The sequence below is a fragment of the Gadus morhua genome, chromosome 18 (assembly GCF_902167405.1).
Source record: "Gadus morhua chromosome 18, gadMor3.0, whole genome shotgun sequence".
Taxonomy (NCBI): Eukaryota; Metazoa; Chordata; class Actinopteri; order Gadiformes; family Gadidae; genus Gadus; species Gadus morhua.
This window is the reverse complement of record NC_044065.1, coordinates 13,563,146-13,581,165: the sequence shown is the minus strand read 5'-3', so window position 1 is coordinate 13,581,165 and position 18,020 is coordinate 13,563,146. Positions and strand designations below refer to the sequence as shown.

Sequence of the window (18,020 nt, the reverse complement as noted above, 5' to 3'; positions counted from 1 at the left end):
AGGCGTATGCAGAAGAATACATCCCTCACTGGACTTGACTGATGTATCCAGTCGCCAGATCTCCCCATGTATAATCTCGTGAAAAAACATACAAACTATACATATTAGGAAGTATGGATCTTCAAAAATAAAATTCTTAATTTTGATTATTCACTTTGTAAGCACACACGAATCCAGCCACTTATACACAACATTCCTTGAGATTATGCCCCATCACCATCATATGAATTGCTATCACTGCGTTATATATCTTTCTTTACGACATGCATACATTCATTTGGCTACTTTCCCCCCCAACAACACCACATGAGAATTGGATAAGGGTTTTATTATAAAGCTAAAACCATTATACCTATCTTATTAGGTAAGATTAAGCATTTTCCCCAAACACACACACACACACACACACACACACACACAGTGTCATGCAGGGTGTTTTTCACCACCAATTCTGAATGAATGCAAGGTCCAGGTAGCTGAACATGTTGAGCCATAAATAAATATACTTTGAATTGTCTGTTGAGTCAAGGTTGTTTCTCAATGTCCAGTGTTAATGTCAGAACCACCAGGAGAGCTTTGTGAGATCTGGAGCGCACTGATTTGTCTCCGGAGCACACTGATCTCCTCTTCCTGCTCCTCCACCCGCCGTTGAAGCCCATGTATCACCTAGACAAAGATTTGAGTTACAAACTTGTACTGGGATTGGAAACCCCAGAGTTGAATTATATCATTCAGGGTTGGGTAGCACTGTAGATTTTTTATAGCCACAGTGTGTAGTATTTGGTGCTTTTAGCGGAACGGACGTTGCAGAAATTAAATATTATATTCATGTCTGATTCAAGTATGTTAGTGTGTAATCCCCTGAAAATAAGATTTTGGTTCCGTTTTGTTATCTTATAATGAATAAATAATAACCTTTTTTATGGGAAAGATACAGCTCTGGGAAAAGCTTCAGCAGGGGAAAGCTACAGCCTCCCCATGGAGCTCGCCATGTTTCTACACCAGCCAAGAACGGACAAACGGCTACTGAGAGGACGCGTTTAAATCTGTTTAGCATCGTTGCAATATTACTTAATAACTTACTATAATTGATAAGTCTATCAAGGAATCTCATCACTTGACACTTGGGTAATTGATGCTGTCATAGACAATCACTTCACATTGGAACAGTACAGGCCATGAAGCCTCTCCCACAACATTTGAAAGGGAATGGTCGTTCACAGTTTACAACCTCACCGCTAGATGCTGCCGAATCCTACGCACAGTACCTTTAAAGTTCTTACTGTTTTAAAACTGACATTCCCGATGGATATTAATTAAGTGTATTCAATGAAATCAAGTGAAGTCCTACTTGCTTCAAATACCTTTTGAAGTGATAAATAATGATATATAACTTTGTTCCATTTGAAGCAATAGGAATATTTTAGGCTGATTACAATTTAGAGAGTTGCTGGACTTGTTTGTATCCACCATACACCTAATTACCTAGTGGCCATGTTTGTTAGTTGGGTGGGTAAACTTACAATATTTGTTTTTTTTGTTTACATTAGGAGTCTGCAAGGTTTACCCAACCAACCAATGTGTCTGCTTGGCCTATTCCCTCCAACCTCTCAATACATACCAAGTCTTTACTGTTGAAGAGTTCGCTTTGCAGGAGCTGGCTGGCGGTGGGCCGGACGCCAGGGTCCTTGCTGGTTAGCTGCGTGACGTACTTGGCCAGGATTGGCCACCGATAGCTGAAGGAGTCGGGGACTGTTCCTTCTCGAAGGTTCTCCAGGATGCGCACTCGCTCCATCTCTGTCCCAAAGGGTTGAAACAGCTCCAGGGCCAACACACCTATGCTGTACATGTCCGACTGGAATACAGACACAAAATGTGAACAATGTGAAGCAACAGAACAATGTGATTGAGATCTTTGAATTCCTAAAATCTCTGGGTGCTAAAGGATGTGCTAAGGATCTGAGCAAAGCTCAGATTTAGAATACATTTACCTTTGAATTGTAGTAAGAGCCCTCTAGTTGCTCTGGGGCAGCGTACACAAATGTGCCCACACCTGCTGTATGCTGAGAACCTGTAAAAATAAATGAGAAAAATAGTTATGTTGAACGAAAACATTGCCATCTACTGGTAATGTCAAGAGGTTACAAAGACGCCCTACAAATAGACACAAAACACTACTAATGGGGAAACATTAATATGTTCATGGAAAACAATATAATCAACATGTATAATGCTAAACGTACAAAAAACGACAAAATGCATCACGGTAAGAGCTAGATAAGTAGTATTTACCATTAATGTTGGAGGCAAACGGCAATGGATCCTGATCATTCACCAATATATCCTTGCAGGCCAGACCAAAGTCTCCAATCCTGACTTGACTGTCTTGACCATGAAGGAAGATATTCGGTGGCTGTAAAATAAAATATAATTATCTTAAAGTAATACATCTCTACTACGCAGATGAGATCCTAATATTTGCAATAAAGAGAAAAAAAACATACACAAGTAAATGTACATTTAAAAAAAAAAAACGGCAATTTCCAAATAACTGTAATCAGTGAGACCAAGCTGTCTCATTTCCACTTGACAGCCCTGAGTTCTAATGAATGTCCTATAATATGCAGAAGTGAATCGCAATGTAGAACCAACACATGAACCAAACCATCTCAGCGGATACAAGTATCCTGTATATTCATGCAGATGGAACCATTTCACATTCCAGGTCACAATATTTTTTTTCTGAAGAGGTTAGGGAATCTTTATTATCTTCATCATGTCATAGATTCATGTCCAACTACTTGGCTACTTGAAATCCCTGAAATGTGCCACCTTGTCATGTTCAGAATTGTAGTTCACATGAGGCCTCTAATCTGTCATCTTATATGGTCATGCTATAACTATTTGGCTGCTTGTCATCTCCTAAATATCCGGTTGTGGGCGTAAGTGTAACACAATCAAAAAAGTTATCAGTTGCGACTTCTGCATTTAAAAACCACAGCAGTGTTAAACCATAACCACCCCGGAAAAAAACTCATCTAGAAAACAACACAAATAGTTAAGCGGAGAAGTAAGCATTGAGAGCGCTCTTCAAAAATAAAAAACGGCCCTTTTAAATTTGTATCCTTTCATGACGGGATATGTTCTTAAAACCAGAGAAACCTCTCTGCATTGTGTTATACCTTGCGCTTACAACCTGTGGCCTCAGACGCTGAATGTAACTCATGGCTGAAGGATTTCCTTGCTGAGGCAGGCCTGGTACGAACCAACAGCCGGAGGGAAACCCGGAGATGATCGTTATTTCTACGCCATTAAACAATGGCCCAAGACATGCAACGCAACGGCTACTCTTTTACCCCGGGACATGGTACCCTTGTCGGCATATAAATAAGGAACGAGGATCCAGACCGGTCTTCAGAAAGGTAAAAAAAGTATGGCTTGGTCTTTAAGAGGAAACCAAAACTTTATTAAACTAATGAGAAAACAAGAGACTTGTTTTGTCATTAGGAATATTTTACGCTGATTACAATTGAGAGAGTTGCTGGACTTCCTTCTCGAAGTTTCTCCAGGGTGCACACTCGCTCCATCTCTGCCCCAAAGGGTTGAAACAGCTCCAGGGCCAACACACCTATGCTGTACATGTCAGACTGGAATGCAGACACAAAACATACCATAAAAAAAAGAAGCGTTAATAATGCAATTTACGATATTTCAAAACTCGTGATTAAGATTACCTGGACACATCTGTATACAATACTTTTTCTTTATACTTTATTGTGTTCATTTATTAATTTTTTTGTAACTTAGGACAATCATAGTTTGTAATTTCCATTTCTGAAGAACACATTGTCTTTCTTTTCTTTTTCCCCCTGTAAACAATACCGATCAATACTGGCAGCGATTTCAATCATGTCATCAATAAAAAAAGGCCGGACAGTTGGTACCTATCTCTTTGTTGACAAGAATCTTAAGATCAGTCCCTTTCTCTCACACCAACCAGTTGGACGAGCTATGCTAATTTGCATTTTTGAAGAGCGCTCTCAATGCTTACTTCTCCGCTTGTCTATTTGTGTTGTTTTCTAGACGAGTTTTTTTCCGGGGTGGTTATGGTTTAACATTTCAGAGATGACAAGCAGACGCTGAATGTGACTTATGGCTGAATGATTTCCTTGCTGAGGCAGGCCTGGTACGAACCAACAGCCGGAGAGAAACCCGGAGATGATCGTTATTTCTACGCCATTAAACAATGGCCCAAGACATGCAACGCAACGGCTACTCTTTTACCCCGGGACATGGTACCCTTGTCGGCATATCAATTAGGGACGAGGATCCGGACCAGTCTTCAGAAAGGTAATAAAAGTATGGCTTGGTCTTTAAGAGGAAACCAAAACTTTATTAAACTAATGACAAAACAAGAGACTTGTTTTGTCATTAGTTTAATAACTAATGACAAAACATTAGTTATGAAATAATGTATTTCTTTATGAAGAAAAGTATAATTATTTACAATTTACAAATTCTCAAAACAAAAGTATTGTTTTAGAGTATAATTATTTACAATTTCAAACACAAATTATATTAACTAAAAAAAACATGGACAATATGGGACTAACATCAGAATAATAAAGAAATAATGATAATGTACATTGTTTGATAGCTGCAGTTAAAGACTATAAATATACATTAATAAATAGTACTTGCGCTAGCAGGAAACTACTGATGCTAAACCAAGAGAAAATACAACTTTGCCAACATTATGGCAAGTCATAAGATTTTGAATTCTTTCTAAGCAGACATCTCAATGACTAGCATGTTTCAAGCTGCGCTCTCCTCAGGAGCAAGTTTAGATTCTGCTGCAAGCCAGGGCCGACCTTCAACGTTTGGAAAATAAAAAAATAGTAGCACCACAATTGTTAAATGACGGCATGCCCTGGTAACCTACATTCATAGATCACACATGTGTGATTATTTATGACATCGATTATTTATGACAAATATTATTTAGAGACACGTGACAAAAAAAATGCTTTTTAGTGCTCTCTGAGACAAAAAGCAAAGAGGCTTTGTTGACCTCCAGACTATGATGCTATGCATTTCTCTCTCTCACTCCCCATAAGAGACAGTGAAGGATACACCGCCCTGCACTCTGCGATTTTAACTTGGGGCCATCACCTTAGAAATTGGCCCAAACCAAATCCTGGATTCAAGACTACCCTGAGTGACGTTTTTGCCCGGGATGAGCTCTGCCTCTGCAGACTCTGTGATCAGGGCGTCAACATCAACGCTAGGGTACAACTTTGTCGATTCATTTCAAATATTACAGAAATATTATAATTGCTTTTTAAATGCAGCTTTGGACCCGTTTCTACAGAGTGGCGACAGTAGCAGTCAGACTGCCCTCCACCTGGCTGTTCGCTATGGGGTGCTGCCTGCAGTAGCCATCCTGGCCAGCTACGGCGCTGATGTCAACGCAGAGGACAGTAGTGGGATGACCCCGCTGCACATGGCCAGCGGAACTCTCCAAAAAGACATCGTATCTAGCCTCATTAAGCTGGGAGCGGACATCAACGCTGTATGTTTTAGATCCTTTAAATCTCACTTTGCAGGACTTGTAACTGAAAAATGACATATTTTACCACCACGTGTGGTAAGTTAAGCTAATATTACCGTGGGTAAAACAATTGGGACCTTTAAACCTACAATCTGTGGCTGATGCAAACAATGTAGAAATAACCCGTCACCATGTATTGGATGACAAGCTAAGTAAAAAAAACGAATATATATATATATATTCTGAAAATGGTTTCCAAAGAAAGATTGGAGAGGTATTAGATACCTCTCTCCTCTCCACAGCCAGAGATATGGCTGTGAAATCTCTTTCACAACAGAAAATCACCAAGAAGGGGAGAACGGCTGTCCATGAACCACAAATCCATTTTATTTTGTCTTCTGCTCCATAATCCAGGTAACCAGATGGACAGGGAACAACCCCTTGCAGCAGGCCATCACGGCTGTAGCCGTACGGGACCACCGAGGCCCGGCGTCCACCGGCCTGGGCTGTGTCGCGGAGCTCCTGCGTTACAGGGCCGACCCCGAGGTGGCCAACCGGGCCGACCTGACGCCCCTGCAGGAGGCCTGCATCCACGGCCGGGAGGAGCTGGTGGACGTGCTGCTGTCGCACGGCGCCGACCTCAACCGGAGGACCGGCGCGGGCGAGGGCTGCCTCTTCCTGTTCCTGGACCGCCCGGTGAACGTGCGGCGGGCGGGGAGCCTGCTGTCAAAGCTCCTCTGCCTGACCCGACCGTCGGGCCTCTCCGTGCGGGACGGCGGCGGACGCCTGCCCGCCGTGCTGATGAGGCCGTGCTACGCCGCGCAGAGAGACCGCCTCCTGGCTCTAAGCCGGCGGCCCAAGAGCCTCAAGGACCTGTGCAAGAACCGGGTGTATCTGAGCCCTGCGCACGCCGGCAGAGAGCAGCTGAGGGACGTCCTGCCCGACACGATTTTCGATTTTGTATTCAACCGCTGGGAAGCCCCCGGCGACGTCTCGTTCAGCACAGAGAAGGACGACGGCGAGTGCCTTGGATAGCTGGGCGACAACCTAACCACTAAAGAACGGCTATGAAAAACCATTGCCTACTGAGCCGCCACCGCTGTGCACATGGAGGAACGCACACGTCTGACTTTCCACCGCAACTTTACTTGTCGTCTTTTTAGGAGTGGGGGTTATTTCCAGGGAGAGTGTTACCTTGAGGTCTCTGTGCATCATTCCCTTGGAGTGAATGTATTCCACACCTTCCAGTGTTTTCCGAAGCAAGCAGAGTGTGTGTTCCACATCCACCAAGGCATAGGGACCTGGGGATGCAAAACCGCACACGCACACACACACACACACGCACACACACACACACACACACAAACACACAAACAATTAAAACATGCTTCTGTACCAACTCAATTCTCTTGTGCCTGAAAAAGTTGGTCATGGATGAGTGCGAGAGCGAGTGAGTGTATAAGTGAGTGAGTGAGTGACTTGAGGTAGTTGTGCCCGTGAGTTACATTTTGAGGAGAGCTCCTCTGAAGGCCGAGAATTCCTTTCCGATATCCAGTCCTTCAGAGATCGCTCACAGAGCTGCATCTGTATGTAGAGCATCAGGTGGAACTGTACCTACACACAAACAGGAACACACACGCCTCCACATGAATCGGGAAATAAAAGAAAACACTTTCTACTTTTTTTTGAGGAACAGAGAAGAAAGTTCCTCCTCACAAGACCAAATTGCTTCTCTCATTTGGTTTTAAAAACAGTATGCATTTGGGGAACAGATAAATTATAAAATATTTCCATATTACATGATATATATAATATATATTTCATTACATTTATCTATAATATATAAATATAATAATATATATGATATAAAAAAAATTATATACATATATATATATTTATATATATGAATATACTTCAAAATGAAAGTGCCCAAAATGTCACAACTGTGTTTTAATTCTGACATTATGGAGTTATGGCTCTATTTGAATATTGGGTTTATTTAACAGCACCAGAGTTTAAAACCTTGATGTAACTCTGTATCTGCACTTAGTTATGTTTGCGTGCACAATATCTCACACACAAATCAATGTGGACTTCCATACCTCCTTGAGCCATATCTTATCGTCAGGCTGCTGCCCCGCCGGGTCCACGCCGGGCTCCGGCTGGCGGTCCGTCCCACTGGTGCCCGACCAATCATCCCTCTCCAGAGCCGAGCCGTCCCAGGCCAGCGCGGGGCAGGCCTTAGCCGCCGCCACCGCCGCCGCCGCCGCCTTCTGACCCAGGAAAACGCACGGCACGTAGCTCTCCGGGAGGCGCCGCGCCAGCTTGGGACACGAGGAGGAGGAGGGGAGCAGGGCTGTGATGGGAGGGAGCGATCCGGGAGCGTCCTTGCCCCGCGAAGCGGGGTCCGACTGGACCCAGCTGCCGCTCTGGAAGACGATGGAGGACCCGTTGCTGCTGCAGCCGGGGCTTTCGTCGCCGCTGCAGAGGACAAGAGGGAGGCGGAGTTCTGGGTGATCTTAAGAACCGTATCGACAGAGACGTCGGAATTTAACCTATTCTCTTGCAATACGATATTTACCTAAACTGTGGAGCAGGGGATTCCAGCGCAGGCAGAGGAGAATTGGGGTCTGCAAAAATATGCAAAATACGTTTTAATATTTGTGCTGTTTGTTTACTATTTGTTCTATTGTATAATAGTATATATATATTAATAATATTTTTTCACTCAATATTTAAAATCACACTCTACTCCTAACGACCATATCGACCAATCGAATGAATTGTTGCAGTCAGCAACACTAATGGTGCGTTCCAGTGCCCATCCAAACCAGTGGGACGTGGGACTTATCCTACCCCCAACTAAGAAAAGTGCACTGGAATGCCTGTCGAAGTGGAACATCCCACCGTCGAAGTGGAACCTCCTACTATCGAACAGGGGGGTGATCGACCTACCCCCACTTCACCAAGTAGGAGCTAGTACGGTTCAGGTAGGATAAGTCCCACATCCCATTGCTTTGGATGGGCTCTGGAACGCACCATAATAACGCTATAATCCCTATATATAGCTCACTATGGATAGCCACAGTTTGAGGGCCACTCACAAGCTGGGGGCTGGACGTGCTCCATCCAAGCCGTGTGGTAGCCCACCACGCAGACATGCTGCATGCTCGACAGCATTCTGACCTCTCGTAGCACCTGGTGGTGGAAAGCGACCCCCATTGGTTAGTCACAGGTTACCATAACAATTAGCGTAAAAACTAATAATAAACCACTAAAGATGAATCCATGGTGACCTTCGAGCTGCCCTCACCTTCATGCAGTCATTCCTTGAGACGTTCTTGATGAGAATCTTCTTCACGGCGTAACTCTGACCGTCTAGCTTGTTTATGACCTACGAAACACAATTGATGTGAACTTAGTGATGTCCTTATATGGGGATATAACCCGGAACATGACTTGATGCTGTTTATAATTGTTATTACGACCATATCGTTGGTGTTTATTCATGAGAATCAGTTGTCATTTCAGTTGTCGAGGAAGAAAAAAAGTTATGATACAAAAAAAAGAAAATTTATTTTATTTGTAAAAAGGCAACAATATCATGGCCACCCAATCACACTGCTTTTCACACTTCACACTTAATACTCAGTTTGTTTGCTTTTAGAAAAGTGGTTTTAGGAAACAGTACCTTGAAAACCTTGCCATATGCTCCTTTTCCCAGTCTACCGATTTCTTCAAACTCGCTGAGGTAGCGCGACGTCTGTGCCTGAAATAAACTCTCTTTCAGCCTGGAAGAAAAATAAGAAATCGTAGTCGATGTAGTTTGAAGAATTTGAAAAATATAGATTATATTGGTAATATATAATTCATATTAAAGACAGAGTGGCTCATACCTTGCAGGAAGGCCAAGTGCGTCTGCACTTAGAAGCTGCTGACTCTGTTGAGAGACGATGAGCACATAACACATTGTCAATACTAACATCAGTAGATCAAGAGCCAATGGCTTAAGACATTTGTATTTTGCACATATTTGCCATTTATTGCGAAAGTACCTTATTTGGGAATTGAAACGTTTTGCTAGATAAAGTAGTCAACCTTTTAAAAAAAATCTGGTTTTAGAGGAGAGTAAAATAATGAGCCATAGGCCTGATTGGCAGTGCGGTCCGGGCTGGCTCCGCCTACCTGAGGGAATAGGGAGGAGCTAGCGGCGTGGAGCAGCTCAGTGAAGGCCCGGTTGTGTTGGAGTCTGACGGTGCTGAACTCATCGCTGACGGCCAATGGTGAGACGAGGTTCATGGTGGTTAAACGCTGGCCGATGACTGTTAAACAAGAGTAAAAAGGAGGGCAAAGAGCAAAAAGGCCCGAAAATGTAAGGAATTGGGAATATCAAGAATGAAAACCATGGCAAATGAGGTAACCTCGTGGGATCATTCAGATATGCAAGTTTGCGTTTTGCAATGAATTTCAGTTTGACCTTGGCTGGGCGGGAATTGATTTCTAAAAATGGGCAGGGCATTATGTTATTCAAAAACCCAAATCAGATAAAAAAACATTGTGGCGCTCTTGCTGGAACCATTTTAGTGTAATCTTAAAAAAACGTATTCTCCTCTGAGATAAGGAGAATAAGCCTTTTAACATGTAGTCAGTCCATTTAGAAAAAAAAATCTTTTATGTATTCGTAGATTTCATAAATTTTGGCACCGCTATTGCTATCTTAAAATTGGCTGACCAAAAAAGTAGACAATAAAATCGAATAAATACCCTACTGCACTAATTCAACAGGGCATACATAAAATATACAGATAAATATATTTTATTTACTTCATCAAGTCATTAACTCTGTGCCTATTTATTAGTAGTTAGTAGTTCCTCCATAATAGGCATGGGGCCTTTTATTAGACATTAAGTAATTTAGGAGACTTAAATGTCTATTCAATTCAAAACATAAATATAGGGCCCTAGTCATGATCACTTTAATGAGCTATAAGAAAGACCACAGGTACCTTTGAAGAGCATGCGAGAGCGTTTGGGATCGCTCTCGTAGACGAAGCACAGATGCTCCAGAAGTGAGCCCAAAAGCAGGTGGTTTGGGATGACTGAGGCAAACTCCTCGATGGATGTATACAGTTTACCAGCCGACAGCACCTCCTGGTTCTTCAGGTCAGACACTAAAAGGAGGGAGAAAACCAGGGACAGAAAAACAGCCGTCAACATGAATGATGTTAGAATAGGATCTGTTTTGTTTTTGTTAAATAGGGGGTTAGAAGTTTGTAAGGGTGGCTGACTCCAAGTCATACGGTACTGGGTTCCCTTCCCCATGTCTGCTGCTAACCTGTAGGCACCCTTGCTCAAAGATGCCTCAGCCCAAGCAGTACTAGTATTTTTTGTTTTTCCTGATCCATATTTACAATGAAGCTCCACCGGTTCCCACAATTCAACTAGCCGGTTAGCATGTTTACCACCAAGTGCCCTCATGACAGGGCTTACCTTCTGCAATAAATCTTGCTATCATCTCAGCGATGTTCTCTCTGTCTTGGTCCATTTTTACCTTATATGTGTGTGATAGAGCATAGAGCCACACCGAACATGGCAGAATAATTTCAGACACTCGGGAGACTGTGACGTCTCCAGGACCGTGAATAAGCTCGTCATATGCAGGCAATTTGGGAGTGTTCGGCGATGTAGTGCTTATCTTCCTAGGCCAGTACACACCAGTCCCCTTCTACCTCCTCTTGACTTATAGTTAACAAATGACCATGCAAGTCAAGGGCAGGGCTGACACAGTTGAAATCAGCTGTCTTGCGACCAGTTAGTTAGTCAAAAAAATACTTTTAGTTCAAAGTGAATGAAGTGTAAACACCAAGGATCCTTTGATTGTGGAAGTACATAATTGCTTCTCAGAGTAGGGACTCAATTTCTCATGGGGACTTGAATTTATTTTTGTATATATGTAGGCATCTTGTTTTACAGACACTGGGTGGTGGTTGGACTCAGCACTTTGCCAAGTCACCCCCTGAACATTTGCTCTTTACATCAAGAACTAAACTTGAATATTTTATTTGGTAAGGTAAACCAGGAATGCCATGATACATAGTGAGCTGTTAGTTGGGTTCTACCGAAAAGAGGAACATAGTGCAGGCAAAAACAATGTTTTAAAAGGCTGCTTACTATCAAACTGTACGTCTTCGTCGTCCTGTTCGCGTGTTGGCAGACTGAATAAACTATTGTCGATTTCTTGGTAGAGAATTTGGAGTTCACTCATTCTACTACCACTGGAGCTGGAGCATTCCTCCATATTTAGCTCTGTGTATTTCGAACTAAGCATAATTTATGTTGCCTACCACGGACCACTTGCCGGGGTTTTGATTATTTAACTTGACAAAGGCATCAACCATCACCAAACACCATCAACCATGTTTGCTTAAGTCCGGGTCCTTAAATTAGCCATAGTTTCCTATTTGTATATGTCTTGGATGTTGAATATCAAAGAGAATATAAATATAGGTCCCAAAGCACCACGCATTGCAATTCAACGATCAGCCATTGCAAGTCACCGAGAGGGATCATCAAAAAGATATTGCCAGTAAAACTGCAAGGTCGAATTAGAAACAGCTCTTTACACTTTCCTCCTTCAAAATAATAAAGCAATAATTAAAAAATAATTGTACTTCCTAAAAAAATAAGTATTTAGTATAACTATTGCCTATGAACACCGAAAAGTCTTAGGGTTAGACATTTTCGTTTTATCGAGCTCAATGAAATGTTAGATACTCCCTATTATCTGAGCCTTCATAACCATTATACAAACAACGCAATGATTCGATTTTTTAGGACGTATATCTATGACCATACACGTATTTTATCAGCTGACCTTTAAAAATGCACATTATCTTAGTCATAAAACTTATTGTTGCGTTGTCAACTAAATAGTACTTTACGTATAACAACTATGCGCAACTTTACGCACAATTGATGCTCGTAAACAGGGAGAATCGGAGAATTCTCCGACTGTCGCGCGCTAAACACCATCATATGATTCATGCAGGACGAGTGTTTACCCATGTAAAACGTGACTGTAGCCATGCCTGTAAAGACATGAAACCTCAATAGAAACTATAAGGCTTGGCGTGCACTACATTGTCCTTCTCCCCCTGTTAGCTTCACATAATTCAAAATTTGCCTGACTCTTTTCGACGGATAGAAATGAATGAAGAGTGGTAAGGAGACACATTATAACATTATATCATCATAACATGTATTTTATTGTTCCCACATTTGAGCTTAACCTTAAACTTAATTACATCAGACTAGTTTGTTTCGTCTTCAGTGTAGAACGACTCGATAGGATGTCGTTTAAGTCACTTTTATTCTAGCAGTCAAATTGTTACTGTTACCAAACTCTACAATAAATGCACCTGGACTTTTAGATACATTTATATTTCTCTCACTAATCCCCGCCTTCATCTTCTTGATCAGCTCGGAACCCGCTGGAGCTATCAAAGCTATAGACAGGCACTCAGTGCACCAGATATGCTCAGGGCAGGTGGTGCTAACCCTGGCAACTGCTGTCAAAGAGCTGGTCGAGAACAGCATCGATGCGGGCTCTACCAATGTTGGTGCGTGAACAGGACTTGTATCTCAGTTTAAAAATCACTGTACTCTGTCTTTAAAGGTTGTCATTTACATTATGCTCGTGCCTTTGTGTGATCTAGATGTTAGACTGAAAGATAATGGAGCTGAACTTGTAGAAGTGTCAGACAATGGCAAAGGAGTAGAGGAAGCCAACTTTGAAGGACTGAGTAAGTGTATTATTTTGCTCTCTTTAACTAGGCAAAGGGTGCTATCACATTTATTCCCCATGAGATAATCTTCATCCTCTGTTTCACAGCATTAAAGCATCACACTTCGAAGATTCGAGAGTTCTCTGACCTCATTCACGTGGAAACGTTTGGCTTCAGAGGGGAAGCTCTCAGCTCATTATGTGCTCTGAGGTATAAGACATAAATAAGTATTCAACAACATGCATCAAATCTAAATATTTGTGAATTAAAACAGAAAATGTGTTAACAAATGCATAATGTGTAGTCTGAGCACACCCAATTTTAATTATAATACTCAAGGAGTCATTTTATAATTTTCCCTCACACACACCCGCTAGTGACCTGAGCGTGGTGACCTGCCATGAGTCTGCCCAAGTGGGCACCAAGCTGGTGTTTGACCACAATGGTCACTTGGTCCAGCGCTGTCCTCACCCCCGCCAGCAGGGCTCCACTGTCAGCCTGGGGCAGCTCTTCTACACCCTGCCCGTCCGTCACAAGGAGTTCCAGCGCAATATCAAAAAGGTGGGTGGGGGCAGAATCTGGAATAGCAGTGGTGGTAAGGGTGTTCCTCTCTCTGTAAGTCACCGGATTTAAGCACCAACGTCAACAAACTCACCAATGCCTTGATATTTATTATATTTAATTATGTCGATTGAAATCTGTAACGGCCTCCTGAAAATATATTTTGTTCATCCTCAACGGCAATTATGTACTTTTGTCTATTTGTTTTCAGGAATTCACCAAGATGATCCATGTCCTCCAGTCCTATTGTATCATCTCCACTGGGGTGAGGATAACATGCTCCAACCAGACAGGACAGGGGAAAAGGAGTCCGGTGCTCAACACCAGTGGAAGCCCCTGCATGAGGGACAACATAGGGGCTGTTTACGGACCCAAACAGGTCAGAGCACCTCTTTCAATTTGAATTCATAAACTTCAGTTGCATACACATACAGTGCACTATTGCATATAAACCAATTTGGACTACTCTAGTTTTATCATAGATTTGCATCTTGAACCGCTTATAAACGCTGAATTGAAATATGTTTGGTTAAGTTTTACACGCGAGGCATTGTCACAAATTAGCATAGCCTGTGATTTACATCTGAAATTGATGTAAATATAATCAATGACTTTATCTATTGATATTATTAATATTGCAGTCCATCGTCATTCATGTCAGTCATGTCATGTGACCTTCTTGTAAAACATATTGCATGGCTTTTTGAAATGATTGATATATAATTTCTTACAGCTGCAAAGTCTGCTACCATTCCAGCAGCTTCGCCCGACGGACGTTGTTAAAGAAGACTATGGACTCACTAACGCAGAACTCCCCGAAGAGCTCTTCACGTGAGGGAGACTATTGAATCCATTCTGCGTGTGTATTTCCCTTCTGTGCTGTATCAATTGTATACTTAATAAACGGTTGTAGGATCACTGGGTTTGTGTCGAGGGGAGACCATGGCGTGGGAAGGAGTGCCACTGACCGGCAGTTCTTCTTCATCAATAAACGGCCGTGCGATCCTTCCAAGGTGATCCTAAACCTCACTGTGTACATGATTTCTACCTGACTCCTAGGTTGTCAGACTCCCCTGTGGTTAAACTCTTCTCTTCTTCTAGGTGACCAAGATCGTGAATGAGGTGTACCACATGTACAACCGCCACCAGTATCCCTTCGTTGCCCTGAACATCGCAGTGGCTTCAGGTAAGGAAACCGTTTGTGATGAGTGGGCTTCTCTACAGAGAAAGCTGAAGTAAGCGTTATTTAAAAAAAAAACTGATTTGTGACGGTGTCGTTTCAGAGTGCGTTGACGTGAACGTCACCCCAGACAAGCGGCAGATCTTCCTGCAGGAAGAGAAGCTCCTTCTGGCCATCCTGAAAACCTCCCTCATGGCCATGTATGAATCAGGGGTCAACAAGATCAGCCTCAACCACAAACCCTCCAATCTCAGCAACAGTAAGCAGAACAACCCCCTGAGCTATTTCTAAATCAAACTCCACTGTAGACATGATGAATCGACTCCCAGTTCGTCTCCCTGGTGGACTGTATCAACTGATTGGCTGGGGTTGATCTAACCATCCTAAATCTATCCACTGGTGATGTCACCAGTTGATAGATTTACAAGTTGTTTGTGATTACTAACCAGCCTCACACATGGGGGTAAAACAGCCGTGATAAGCATTCCATTTGTCTCTTCGTAGATAGCCTTACATCTGTGCAGCCAAGGCCCGTCTCAGCACGACATCAGGCTGATCCATCTGATGGTGAGTTGGTGGTGGAGCCTCGAGAAGAGGATGAACACAAGGTCCAAAGGCCCAGGTCCTCGCTCAACATGGCAGGGCTGAGGGCTGCCTTCTCCAGCCACACCAAACGGGGCCAGGAGAGTCCTGCGAGTGGTGGCTCCAAACAGAAGACACTGCAGTCCTTTTTCAAGGGCTCAGAGAAGGCCGCCACTCACGTCCACATCCAGTCGCCCGTGAAACCTCTCAGAGAAGCCACTAGATCTTCCCCGGCGGGGCGGTCGTCACTCGATGCGTTCCGGTACGGGAAGACTCAAGACGGCGACATAGAAGACTCCGGCAGAGGCAGCTCTCTGTCTGAGTGCGACTCCCAGACCACCGCCACGCCCGAGAGCCCGCGGTGCAGTTCGGAGGCCACCCCGCCCGATAAACACCCCTGCATCGCAGACGTCCTGGCGTCCGAAGAACCCTTGGACCAGCACTGCTCGGAGCCTGAAGCCCAGGGGACCAAGACGGAGCCGTCTACCTCCCGGGAGGAGGACCCCGCCCCTGGTCCTGACTCCAAGAGAGCCAGGACCCAGGGGAGCCAGGACTCTGTCGGTTCCTCCGCCGGACCTGAACCGACCAAGCGCGACAGTTCCAGATCCTCCCTCTCAAAGGTAGATGCTCCGGTCAGCCTCCAGAAGAGGACGGCACCGCTGAGGTTCTGCTTCCAGGAACTGGCCAGTCGGCTGAGGAGGCTGAACGAGCTTCAGAGGCAGATGGACAGCGACCGCTTGAAGTACAGGCGCTTCAGGGCCAAGATCAGCCCGGGGGAGAACCAGAGTGCTGAGGATGAACTGAGGAAGGAGATCAGGTAAGATCTCCTTAAATGGTTATGTGTGAACCGACTGCTTATTTATGGAGAACAACTGCCAGTGGCTCTTTGAATTTCCTTTCATGCATGGACTTATACATTCATTATACCCATAGTTTGACTTTAATTTTAGTTTTGAATAGTTACTGCGGGTCAAAGGTCATATTAATTATCATTTTGGGAAAGTTTTTAAAGGCACACATTCACTTTCCCCGTTTCCACAGTAAAGACACATTCAAGGACATGGAGATCATCGGTCAGTTCAACCTGGGATTCATCATCACCAAGCTGAACTCCGACATCTTCATGATCGACCAGCACGCCTCGGACGAGAAGTACAACTTTGAAATGCTGCAACAGCACACCGCGCTCCAAGGGCAGAGACTCATTGCGTAAGAAGAACAACCCTACAAGAACATATGACTCTAAAGGTTGTTTGCTCAGCACTTTCACTAAGCGATGGCATTTTTCGTACATTTCATTTAGACCACAGAAGCTTCATCTCCCGGCAGTCAGCGAGAACGTCCTCATGGAAAACGTGGACATTTTCCAGAAGAATGGTTTCGATTTCCTAATCGATGAGGAAGGTATGATGAAGACACAACCTTGAGCAAGATTCCTCACAACTGCATGCTCAATGAATTAAGACCAAAGAGATTCAAAGAAATGCAGAAAAGATAATTGACTTCAGGCTGAACGGTAGTATGTTTAACATTAGATGTTGAATGTAGCGTTCTGAGTAAAGATTCCTGCATGTGTTGGTGTGCCGCTGTAGCCCAGGTGATGGAGCGGGTTAAGCTGGTGTCGCTGCCCACCAGTAAGAACTGGACGTTTGGGCCTGCGGACATCGAGGAGCTTATCTTCATGCTGAGCGACAGCCCGGGGGTCATGTGTCGGCCGTCTCGTGTCAGACAAATGTTTGCTTCCCGCGCTTGTCGGAAATCTGTGAGTGTGTGTGTGTTGTCTGTTTGGCTTGAGTGAGGACATTTTAATTGTTGGAGCAGTTCTTTTTTTTAAATCTTGTAAATGAAACCGCATTCATTCATGCTGGATTTGCAGTGCAAATGAAAGCTCGGAACAAACATGGTACTTCAGGTTTAACCCCTAAGTTATCAAATATACATTTATCAAAATAAAAGTGGAGGGGACCAATTAAAAGTTCTCAACCGTCCTTCCTGTGTAAACCCTGTATTGGCTTCCATCCCAAGGTAATGATCGGCACGGCCCTCAGTGTCTCCGAGATGAAGAAGCTGGTGGTCCACATGGGAGAGATAGAGCAGCCCTGGAACTGTCCCCACGGCCGGCCCACCATGAGGCACCTGGTCAGCCTGGACGTCCTCTCACAGGACTGAACCAAAGATGTTGGGGGGACTTTAGTGCAAAAGAAAATCTGGATGGTGTCTTTCTGAGTTATATATTTTTTTGTGTTTGTTTTAATAAAGTGAAAACGTTTTTGAGAATTGCTTCATTATTGTTTATTTATTGTTTCATATTAATTAATGCTGTGCCTAGTCCGCCATAAAGTTAGGCGCATTTATGAAAAAT

The 18,020-nt window shown here is 43.6% G+C and overlaps 3 protein-coding genes across 7 annotated transcripts; 2 read left to right on the top strand and 1 right to left on the bottom strand.

Annotated features, from left to right (window-relative positions):
• Positions 1–311: 311 nt before the first annotated feature.
• On the bottom strand, positions 312–12,123 carry eif2ak1 (eukaryotic translation initiation factor 2-alpha kinase 1). Of its 3 annotated transcripts, none has more exons than XM_030340541.1 (16): positions 11,723–12,123; positions 10,558–10,722; positions 9,737–9,873; positions 9,448–9,491; positions 9,243–9,342; positions 8,865–8,945; positions 8,656–8,749; positions 8,133–8,181; positions 7,654–8,032; positions 7,057–7,165; positions 6,746–6,852; positions 3,528–3,647; positions 2,293–2,413; positions 1,992–2,071; positions 1,622–1,855; positions 312–666 (listed from the first exon to the last, which is right to left on the bottom strand). In XM_030340541.1, the coding sequence occupies exons 1-16, from the start codon at positions 11,877–11,879 to the stop codon at positions 538–540; spliced, it is 2,106 nt and encodes a 701-aa protein (XP_030196401.1). In that variant the 5' UTR covers positions 11,880–12,123; the 3' UTR covers positions 312–537. The 3 variants fall into 3 exon arrangements, with proteins under 3 accessions (XP_030196401.1, XP_030196402.1, XP_030196403.1); XM_030340542.1 differs by lacking the exon at positions 11,723–12,123 and adding an exon at positions 11,042–11,283; XM_030340543.1 differs by lacking the exon at positions 3,528–3,647.
• LOC115531342 (ankyrin repeat domain-containing protein 61) lies at positions 2,490–6,938 on the top strand. 2 transcript variants are annotated; one of them, XM_030340545.1, is made up of 6 exons: positions 3,125–3,219; positions 3,387–3,422; positions 4,182–4,350; positions 5,118–5,289; positions 5,372–5,572; positions 5,966–6,938. In XM_030340545.1, exons 3-6 carry the CDS (start codon positions 4,247–4,249, stop codon positions 6,584–6,586), a joined length of 1,098 nt encoding a protein of 365 aa, XP_030196405.1. In that variant the 5' UTR covers positions 3,125–3,219; positions 3,387–3,422; positions 4,182–4,246; the 3' UTR covers positions 6,587–6,938. The 2 variants fall into 2 exon arrangements, with proteins under 2 accessions (XP_030196404.1, XP_030196405.1); XM_030340544.1 differs by lacking the exon at positions 4,182–4,350 and having other exon boundaries at positions 2,490–3,219.
• On the top strand, positions 9,780–17,938 carry pms2 (PMS1 homolog 2, mismatch repair system component). Of its 2 annotated transcripts, none has more exons than XM_030340540.1 (15): positions 9,780–9,967; positions 13,031–13,170; positions 13,267–13,353; positions 13,443–13,545; positions 13,713–13,896; positions 14,108–14,275; positions 14,630–14,727; positions 14,810–14,909; positions 14,998–15,082; positions 15,180–15,335; positions 15,581–16,475; positions 16,700–16,867; positions 16,962–17,062; positions 17,251–17,420; positions 17,684–17,938. In XM_030340540.1, the coding sequence occupies exons 1-15, from the start codon at positions 9,963–9,965 to the stop codon at positions 17,825–17,827; spliced, it is 2,604 nt and encodes an 867-aa protein (XP_030196400.1). In that variant the 5' UTR covers positions 9,780–9,962; the 3' UTR covers positions 17,828–17,938. The 2 variants fall into 2 exon arrangements, with proteins under 2 accessions (XP_030196400.1, XP_030196399.1); XM_030340539.1 differs by lacking the exon at positions 9,780–9,967 and adding an exon at positions 12,403–12,771.
• Positions 17,939–18,020: the final 82 nt, after the last annotated feature.